Here is an 11,016-nt window from a genome sequence, read left to right as displayed (position 1 = left end):
AGTGGAGGTGACCTACACTACCTTCAAAAGGAAGAGGAATGAGTTGGTCACAAGGTGGAGTGGTTCATGCACCTCCTTTTCCTAGTAGCGCGTGGAATCAAGCTCCAAAATAAAATTGGTCGTCTAGGATGTGTAGCTAAGAGTCATTTCCCTTGAAGAGATTAAATTCAAGAAAAGATTCTAACAGGCATTCAATATTATAATTATAAATTTTACAACAATATATGAAATATTTTAAAAATATTTTATTCTCTAATATACCAGTAAAGTTTTTTTATCCAAATTAATATAATTATATTTATTTTTAAAAAAACTAGAGCTATACAATGATATAATATACCCAATCAAAAATATAGAAACACATAAATGAGATTTGTGCAATTATAGAAGAGAAAATTGAGTCATTTACCTTAATTACATTTTTTAATTTTTTTAAAATAAAGCTTAATGGTTGAAAATTTTGAACTTTTTTCTTAAAACTTTCAAAAATTGTAATGTTTCTAAGAATATTTTTTTAATTTTTAAATCTTTATTTTTTAATAAAATAGTCACAGGATTTCAAATATTTTTAATTCCATTAACAAAGAGGGAGACAACCATTATTTTTATATATTTTTTGAAAACATTTCAAGGGAAGAGGGAGATGAACATTATTTTTTGGTTTTGAATTATCGAATAATTAACCTTTTCAATGCAAATTAAAAAAAAATGTTGTAATTGGGCATTTGATATATTAATAACTACTACCAAACAAGCCTATAATCTGCTCTAATCAGTTCCATGGAGGTTCCAAGCTTTTATCCGGCTAAAATATTTTTCTTTAAAGTTGTGTGAACCTATAAATTGAATTTAATTCATATGCTTAAATTAATTGTTGTAATTAAAACTTTTATAAGATATTAATTTGAATTCTAAATAAAATTCAATTCACAAAAAAATTGTAAAAAAAAAATCGATGAGAAATTCTCTACAGTAATTTCTCTTAAAATTAACATTAAAATAATCTTCCAAAAATAACCTTGAAAATGATCTTTACATTAGAAAATAACTTTTATATGAGTTTTTTTTTATTGAAAAAAACCGATAAACTTAAAAATGGTGGAGTAAATATTAATTTGGAAGGGAATTGTGAATGGGAGGATGGCTTTGGAGCAGCCTTCAAAACAGGAAGCCAATTGAACTACCTGAATCTGTGGTGCCTGAAGCTTACAGGGAATGGCAGGTTAAGGTTTTCCATTATTAGAACAGATATCTTTCAAAATTCCACTGAAAAGATTTTGATGGAGAAGTTTTTTTTAATAAATATATATATTTTGAATGTTTTTAATAAGTATTTAATAAACAATTAATATGAGATAGATTTATTTACATCTTCTCAAAAATATCTATATTTTATATCATTTTTAATAAATAAAAAAGTTCTTCTAACAAAAAAAATTATTTATATAAAAAATTATTTTTAAATTTAGAATAAAATAATCAAGATTGTTAATTTAATTAATTTACACGAGCATTCAAAATAATATAATTAAATTCAATCTTTTGGTCTAATATTTTATTTTAAGCATAAAATTTATAATATGTTTTATTTATGAATTAAACTTAATTAAAATTGGAATGAATGTCATTTCCAGTTACTATTTGGGTATTTGACAATTTGTGGATCCACTAAATAAAAGATTTTAGCTCTTCTAAAATAGAAAATATTGTATTTGATCGGCCCATATGGAAGATTCATAAGTCTTGCTGTCTTTAGTCCACTGCACCACCCTAGTCAGGACTTGGGGTTAATTTATGCAGTCTATATAGATCCTTCACGCTAGCCCACTTCAAAATCCTAACTTGGGTCAGGGTTTCTACGAGTTTTGCCGATCAACAAATATAGCTCAATATAGTGGAAATAAGTTCGTATTTTATCTATGAAACAAATTCGAGTTCTAATATTTTTAATTTTTTATAGAAAGTGATCGTACACAATTTTTCAATAATATATATAAATGTAAATACCAATGCGGACTTTTGCATGGAGCATGATGACATAGTTTCCATTAACACTATCCTGATTTGAGATGAGGTTTTATATCTAACCTAACTTAATTAGATTTTCTCTTACCTTCTCTCTCTCTTATATATATTTTTTTATCTCTCACTCGTTTTTCATCACCTTGTTATTTATTATACATATCTATATATTTTTTTGAGTCCTGATGAGTTGAAACACAAGCTTCATGCATTGCTCACCACACACAATATTTTTATAATTAACTAACATATTCTCTAATATATTTTTTAGAAGTACAAATTTGTTCCGGAAAGAATTTAAATGACAAAGTTATCAGTGTTCCAGTCCCATTTCCTAATACATTCATTGCTCCATCAAAGTACACGGTCCATCAGTAATTTATCTTAACATTATCTTCAAATGTTAGCACGTCCTTATCAAGAAGGTCAAACTTCAACGACTTGTAATCTTCCACAATATGCTTTGCTATATGGTTAGCAATCACACTTCTTTTTACAACATTTCTTGTCATATAAATAATGTCATATTCCGCCAACAACACTTATCACCTTACTATCATGCTTGATAGGTAAGATTTTTCACAGATGTACTTAGATGAATCTAGTTTTGAGATCAACCAGGTCATGTAGTTTATAGCATAGAATGTCTGAACCTTTTTGCGCTTTATACCAAAGCATAGCATAGCCTTTCGATTGCCGATTACAAAGTTTTACAATTATTGAACTTTTTGCTCAAATCATAAATAACTTGTTCTTTCCTCAATAACTCATCATTCTAGCCTAAAACACATCTCATGATTGTTTTGTCATTGTTAAATATAGGATTAATGGTCTTCCTGATATAGGAGACATTATCAATGACGGGTTTTGCAAATACCTTTTGATCTTGTCAAAGGCTTTTTCACAATAAATATCCTAAACCCCGAGATTTTTCTTTTTGAGCAAATAGAAAATCGGCCCACACGATACTATGAGTTGAGATATGAACCAGGATATGTAGTTTAAATGCCCAAGAAAGCTTCTTACTTCTTTCTCCATCTTAGGCGCCAGCATATCCTAGATTTCTTTTACTTTTTTTTTATCAACTTTTATTCCTCAACTACTTACTATAAAACCTAACATTCTTCTGGTCCTTACCTCGAACAAGCACTTTATGGGATTCACTCTTAATAGGAATTTCCACAGCCTTTCAAATAATTTCCTCCATAACTGCTTGTGATCTTCTTTATTTGATTTCATAAATATATTGTCCACATAGATTTCCACTTCTTGGTGCATCATATCGTGGAATAAAGTGACCATTACTCTTTGACACATGGCGCCGACATTCCTTAATCTGAGCAACATTACTTTATAGCAAAAGGTTCTTTAGGGTGTGACAATAATAGTTTCCTCCTCGTCTTCCTCTACCATTCTAATCTAGTTATATCCCGAGAACCCATCCATGAATGAATACATGATACTTTTTGGAACATTATCGACTAAGACGTCTATGTAGGGTAGAGGAAAATCATCCTTTGAGCTTGCCTTGTTTAGGTCTCTGTAATATACACACACCCTGATCTTGCCATCTTTTTTAGCAACTATAATCACATTAGTCACCCTTTGAGGATAATAAATCACGTCTAGAAATCCTGCATCTCACTGTTTTTGTATATTTGTCTTTACCTTAAGCAACATATCTACGAGCATTCATCTTGTCTTCTGTTTTACCAGCTTACTTCTTCCACTGAGAGAATCCTATGTACCACTATATTGATGTCCAAAACAAGAATATTCATATAAGTCCAGGCAAAAACATCCATGTACTCATGTAATGGAGAAATTAGACCTTTTTTTTCCTTGGTCGTAATAAGGGTACCAATCTTCAATTATTTCTTATCTTGTTCAGTACCTAAATTTATCACTTCTAGCTCTTCACTAGCGGGTTTCTAGGCTTTTTTAGAATTTTCTACCAACACAACAAACTCTTTTGTCTTCTTCTCCCCAATCTTTACCATCTACTGCAATTGTATTATTAAAATTTGGCCAATTAATCTTAATGGTATGAGTTTGTGAATTAATGAAACTTTTAATATTCTTGAAAGTGTAAGGCGTACTCATGTAAGTGATTTATTTGTATTGAACATAAGAAAAAAAAAATACACATTTTAAACACAAGAAAATATATGATCTCATTAAAATAAAAAGGCTCATTTGATATATATATAAAAAAAGAAGGTCCTGTGACATTTTGAACTAAATTGTCATCAAGACTAAAAACAGGTAGAAACAATAGAACATAACAAAACATTCGAAAAAAGGTAAAACATTAAAACATGACAAAACATTTCAACATGCATGGTAAAACAAGAACAATTACTTTTTGAACACCATAAAAACAGGCTTTATCTTCAAATTTTAGTATGTTTTTCCTTTAGCTAGCTTCTTTACAAAGGCTTTTACAAGGACATCATCGATGGTATATATAAATAGCTGCAACAACATCTCATCTTCTACTTTGAATTCACTTTCTTTAGTTGTTCCTTATCTTTACATCCTAAAGCATTGATGTAGAGGTTTGCTATACCAAATCCGATGAGCTCTGTAATTCTAATAAAAATCGTTTGGAGTGGTGGGATGATGAGCTCTTCTTCTTCTAGCTCTCTTCTTTCAACTTTTTCCATTATATCTTCCTTTTTTATCCTGAAGACTCGTTTGTAGTCGTCTTTCTTAGGCTTATATCTACTCATAAATCTTTGGTTACCACCTTCAATTTCATCAAATTGAATCCCTCAGGCATCCCAATATCAGAATCATACTGGAAATGAATCTTATGCTTCTAAAAGCAATTAGCAGCCGTCCTTACCACCTCCAAGATTTTTGGCCTTCTCAGCATCATGCCTTCAGTAACCCATTCAACATTTATGATTTTAAAAACATAAACATTCTCTTCTCTACATTATTCTGCCTCAATGAATGCTACAACCACATTCTTGATCATAAACATTGTCTCCTTAGCTTTAACAGTTACCATCATCTCATTCATAATATATTTCAGGCATTGGTGTATTGAGGAGGTTATTGCTCCAGCTGCATGGATCTATAGTCTTCCTAATAATATATTATAAGAAGGATTGATATCCATCACCTGCAATGTCACTAAGAACACCTGTAGACTCACATATAACTCCATTTCCAGGGTTTCAATTATTTGCCTTGGCGAGCCATTATATGCTCTCATTGTCATGGAATACGGTCTCGTGTGGGATCATCAATGGGAATTTCTCTCAGTATGTGTCTTGGCAGCAAGTTTGGTGTTGAACCATTGTCTATCAATACCTTTCCTTTTAACATATCTTCACATCACATTATAATGTATAATGACTTGTTATACCCAGTACCATCAGGATTCAACTCATCTTCAGTGAAGTATATATAATTCAAAGCCTGATTCTCCTCTCCACGTGCTCCATAGTTTTCTAATTGATATATTGAGGCACATATGCCTCATTCAACGCTTTTTGCAAAACTTTTCTATTTGGTTTGAAACTCAAAATCAATGATAATAATGATATTCTAGCAGGAGTCTTTTTAAGCTGCTCAACAACACTATATTCATTGTGTTTCATCAACTTTAAAAACTCATTGGTCTTTTTTTTGCTGATTATTTTGTTCACCTCCCTTGTCAGGTCAATTACTTTTTTCCCCTAAGCCTTTCTTTGATTCTCAAGTTTTTACAAGGTTAAGCATCTTTTGTTTTGGGTTAGACCTCCGAATTCTACTTGGAAAACAAGCCCTGGTTGCGTGTTCCGAAAGAGTACTCATAGTTATGCAATAAGGCATTTTAGTTTCCGTTATTTGTCACTACAGGTTTATACAAGACTAATTTAGGCAACCCTTTTGTAATAAATTGCACTCTGCATATTTTTTTTTGTTTTTTTAGGTTTATCTACCATGGATACCTCTCTACCTAGTCCCTCTTCAATTCTAAGAGTTCTTTAAATCATCATTTGTATCACCTTATTTTTAAAGCCTTCACACTAGTTGATTGTATGGCCTTTTTCACTATGATACTTACAGAAATCTCTGCATGTTAATCCTTCTTTATAACTACCCTTCTTGTACCTGATTTTTGCTAGCATTTCATAAAATCTATCCAATGACACCTTTAAACTCTTTGGACCATCCACCTCTAGTGTGTTTACTGACCTATTATTTAAGGCATGATTAGGTAGAGGGTTTGTATTTACATTCAGGGCCTCCTCAAATGTTATCAACTCATATTTAATTAATTGTAGGAGGTTTTTCTTAAAGGCATTACAAGTATGAAAATTATGTCCTGTAATGCCAACATGGTGCTCATAGGTGAGGTATGACTTATACCAGTTGGGGTAGGGTGGCTACAATGGTGTGAGCGATATCGGAGCTACCTGTCTGATGTTCAATAACTTTTGGTGCATCTTGTTTAAGAGTAATGGTAATAGGGGTAGCTACGCTCCAATGTCATCTGGAGACAGAGGTGGCGCAATGTTCTTTGGAGTGAGGAAATCAACAAGCAGATGTAATGTGATGATGACATATTTGTGATGGTTCGTTGAATTTTTCTTTGGTATGTTTTCGACTTGGATGTTGATTTGGTTACTTTGTGCTTCAAGTTTTTTATTTAGCAATTTAAGATGGAGGTGATAGGGTGTGTGGTTTTTTTTGTCTTTATAGCCACCTTCAATATAATCGACATCCTTCTTCTTCCCTTCAAATCTTTTTTTCTTAGTTGGCATGGAGATTCTGCCACTTCTTATTCCCATCTCTATACGCTTAGCCACGGCTACAGAGTTAGTGAATTGTTGTATTCAATTATCTATCACATGCTTGTAGTACGAAACCTTGAGTGTATTTGCAAATAAGGTAACCATTTCTTTATCTAAGAGTGGAGGATGTACTTCTACAACTAGATCCTTCAATCTTTGAGCATATTCTCTCATGCTTTCTTTATTCCCCTTCTTTATATAAGATAGATTGGTTCTATTAGGGTTAATATCCATATTATACTTATACTTCTTGATGAAAGCATCCATTAGATCTTTCCAACTTCAGATCTTCATGTTATCTAATCTCATATACCAGCTCAACATTGCATTACTCAAATTGTCCTGAAAGAAGTGCATTAGCAGTTTTTCATCGTGCACCACTTATGCCATTTTGTTGCAGTAAGACTTAAGATGGGTGACAAGGTATTGGGTTCTAGTGTATTTGATGAACTCGGGAACATAAAATGTTTTTTGTACAACCACGTTCGGGACTAGACATATTTATACGGCTTGCACCAGATCATACAAATCCACCCCTTTGATAGCCCTTATTTTGGCTTCTAACGTTGTCATCTTACCCTAATCAATATCATCAAATGATTTCATTTTATGAGATTTATTAGCAAATGCATCAATAACGTAAGAGCTAGTGTTGGTATCATTGATGCAAAAATATTGTATTATATTGGGGTTTCTAACCATGTTCACTCATCCTTTCCTCTGGCTGAATTGTTGCTTAAGTTCGAGCAAAAATGACAGCATGATTGGACGAGCCTTTACCAAATGTATTTCTAAGTGTTTGCTCGAGCAAGCTAATAATGCAAGCCATGCAAACCTTTAAGGAATCCAACTCTTCTTGGAAATGAGAATCACGATGAGTATGTTCTTCATCTTTTATATTTCTGTGTCGAATTCGGGTGTTGTAAACTCTACAAATTTGAGCTTTTCAGGAACCTATATTTCAACTTATACATGTATGTGATGATTTATAAACAAATACATGATTAAATGCAAGATGATGATGCATATACCAATATAAATTAGATATTGTTAAGCCTTTTCAAACTGATTCGTGACTTTCATAGCTCCTTGACAGGATTTCTAAGTCCAACTGGTTGCTGTAAAAGAAGCATTTGTCAAGTTTTTATCATGGTTCAATCCCAAAACACATTAGAAAGAAAGATGGGTTGTAACCCTCTCATAAATAAAACAAAAGTTCATAAATTGTTTAGAAATTTTAAAATTCAAAATCTCTATACATCATTACTCATAAAAAGCATCTCCTCTATTTGTTATGTTTCTAATAAAAAAAGTGATGATACTCATGTGTTATCAGTACTTCACAACATCATTTCTAATTTATGTGACCAGTTATTATAATTTTTTAATATAAAAGACTACTTGTTCAATTTGTTTTGTCATCTATCTTATCTTATTATAGAACAAAATATTATATTTTACCAGCACCTTATTACTGATTTCCTTTGAATCTCATCAATGTGGTAGGCTTATCTGATGATACATTAATAGCGAATTATAATGTATATTTTGAGCATACATACGAGTTTACTCTTTTAAAAGGTAATTGGGTTATTAGCACGTGTGCATCTCTCACTTTGCCTACCTCACACGTTTTACACTTTCTAGTAGCAAGATACGAGTATAGGCTGGCATTAAAACATTGCAAGCATTACCAACTAGCCTCTAAAAATGTGACCACCCTATTTAATTACTTCCTCCGTATATTTTATTTGTCTACGTTTCTATTTTTAGTGTCCTAAGATACTTGTAGAAATACATTATAAAATGTTTAGTTTTCTCATTACATCTCTCATTAAAATCATATTTATTCTCTGTTTTTTTTTTAATTTTTATAAAAAGCTAAAAAGGAACGAGTACAAGGATATTATTGGAATATTGTAGCAAGTTTAGATAATGTAATATTATATTTATTGTGTTTCCGTAAAAAATGAAATAGTACAAATAAATTGAGATGAAGTGTAATATTACCTAAAAAAATATTACTTCAAAAGAAAACCCATTTATCAAAACGCAAGGAAAAGATCCTTCATCTTTTCGTCCTTATCATACTCAAATAAACTTCAACCTTTTTTTCCTTTAAATTAAAATTATATTTGGAATTTTTAAAATTGAATTGAATTTAAAAAATTTAACGAAATCTTATGTTTGTAATCTTTCTAGTATTAAAAATTAAATTTTAAATATAATTTAATCTCTAAAAATACTATAAAAATCAATCAGAGATTAATCTTTTTGATTTATAATTCTAAAAAGAAAAAAATCAATATTAAAATTAACTTTTTTAAAATACTCATCTAGATTTTTTAAAAGATCTTTGAAGAAATAAATTGAAAGTAATGAGAGTAATATAAAAAATAAAATAAAATGAATTTTATTTTTAAAAAATATATAAATTTTATTTATTTATTAATATTATAATTCAATTCAATTACAATAAAAAATTAGTTTAAAATGACATGAAAAAAGAAGTTCTCAAGTATTAAATGAAAAATCACCATCGCAAAAAAAAAAAAAAAAAAACAAATTGCTAGCATAACACAAGCTGGGCCATAAAATGTCCGGCTAGCCGTAAGGGCGGAGGTAGGGGCCCAGCCCCTGCAAATATTTTTTCCCTTATCTTTCCTTGAATAATTATAAATATAAACCCTAATTAAAAATGACCTAATATCCTGGCTTCTCCCAGGTTCAGTGACGAGTGTCTTATCCGTCACCCCCGCTCAAATTAGCAATCCAAGTAGTCCAACCAGTTTTCTTCTGCGTCCCAGCAAACTTTATGCCGACATCACAGCCATTGCGAGGCCAACACTTGTCACGTACCCCACTGAAAGCCCCATCAAAAACTCCATCACACAATCTAACAATAAGTCCCACCTCACCAAATAATTAGCCAAAACAAGGACGAAGAAAGCAACACAGCAATCGAGACACGCGTTAACTGATGCATTGATGAGTCCCAGCTGTAACCCAATCAATTCTGACCTCCAGGACCTGCACCTGCATGTGACTGTACGTCACCGCAGCCCCACCATGTAGCTTCTCTCCTCCACCACTCAAGCCCTCAAAAACAAGAAACCTGCCCATTATAGCTAGCTTAGCCCATTGTAGCTACTTTCACTCCCACAGCTTGTGTTTTCTACTCATGGGAAATTCTACATTGCAACGCTATTTCACCTTCTTGATATTCCTCTTCACTATCTTTCTTGCTTTCAGTCCAAGAATCCAGGCTCAAGTCGATGAAACACGCTTGAAGGCAATGGGCGACGCGCTAGAATGGCCGATGTCCATGTATTTCGATGAAAGTAGTGAGCTTGACGGTGGATTAGTGGATCTTGATGACGGTGAAGAAACTAGTCGTAGATCTTTACTTTGGAGGAGAACGCATTACTACATCTCATATGGAGCTTTGTCTGCCAATAGAATTCCTTGTCCTGCAAGGTCCGGTAGATCTTACTATAGCCACAACTGCTTCAAGTCTAGGATACCTGTCAATCCCTACTCAAGAGGGTGTTCTAGGATCACTCGTTGCCGGAGATGAGTGGCGGGTTTTGCTGGGTTTGTGCCTGAATTATCAAACGCTACTAGTAGATTGTGATGATATATGCATGTGCTTGTGTATTACTATTTGTTAAAGCGGGAATGTTTTATGGGTTCGGACCATTTTGCGGCATTATGCTTAAGAATGCATTAATGGTGTTTTTGTACGTGCCCTAATAGTGTTTATATAATAATATAGCAGTTAAATTACTACTACTAAATTGTGGCATCTACATTTGTGGATTCATTTGTCACTAATTTTGTTTGACCAAGATTTATTTAGAGAGGGGTAAAGAAAGTGGTGGCCGCAGCAGCACAAACCATCCCCTCTCCACGGCCATATGTAACAGGGAAGATCATTAATGGCAGAGTACGTGCTGCTTTAATTTATTAGATGGAGATTATGAAAGCATTTTCGTATTTTTAAAATTATTGATTCTTTTCTCATTGTTTTTTTCAAAAAAATAAAAAATATTTGGATAAAAACATCAAATTACAAAGGAAAAAAAAAGGGATGGAAAAAAAAAATTCACAGTAATCTTACACAAAAAGGGGCATTAAAAAAAAACAAAACAAAAACTAACACCAAACCATTGCGAATTTTTTATTTTTAAAGTATTTTTTAAAA

General features: G+C 32.0%; 1 protein-coding gene across 1 annotated transcript; it reads left to right on the top strand.

The window, feature by feature from the left end:
- The first annotated feature begins 9,795 nt into the window (after positions 1-9,795).
- On the top strand, positions 9,796-10,609 carry LOC133672797 (protein RALF-like 34). The gene has a single exon (XM_062093328.1). The coding sequence runs from the start codon at positions 9,994-9,996 to the stop codon at positions 10,387-10,389; it is 396 nt and encodes a 131-aa protein (XP_061949312.1). The 5' UTR covers positions 9,796-9,993; the 3' UTR covers positions 10,390-10,609.
- The last annotated feature ends 407 nt before the right edge of the window (positions 10,610-11,016 follow it).

The sequence above is a fragment of the Populus nigra genome, chromosome 14 (assembly GCF_951802175.1).
Source record: "Populus nigra chromosome 14, ddPopNigr1.1, whole genome shotgun sequence".
Classification (NCBI taxonomy): domain Eukaryota; kingdom Viridiplantae; phylum Streptophyta; class Magnoliopsida; order Malpighiales; family Salicaceae; genus Populus; species Populus nigra.
This window is presented reverse-complemented; position numbering and strand designations above follow the sequence as displayed.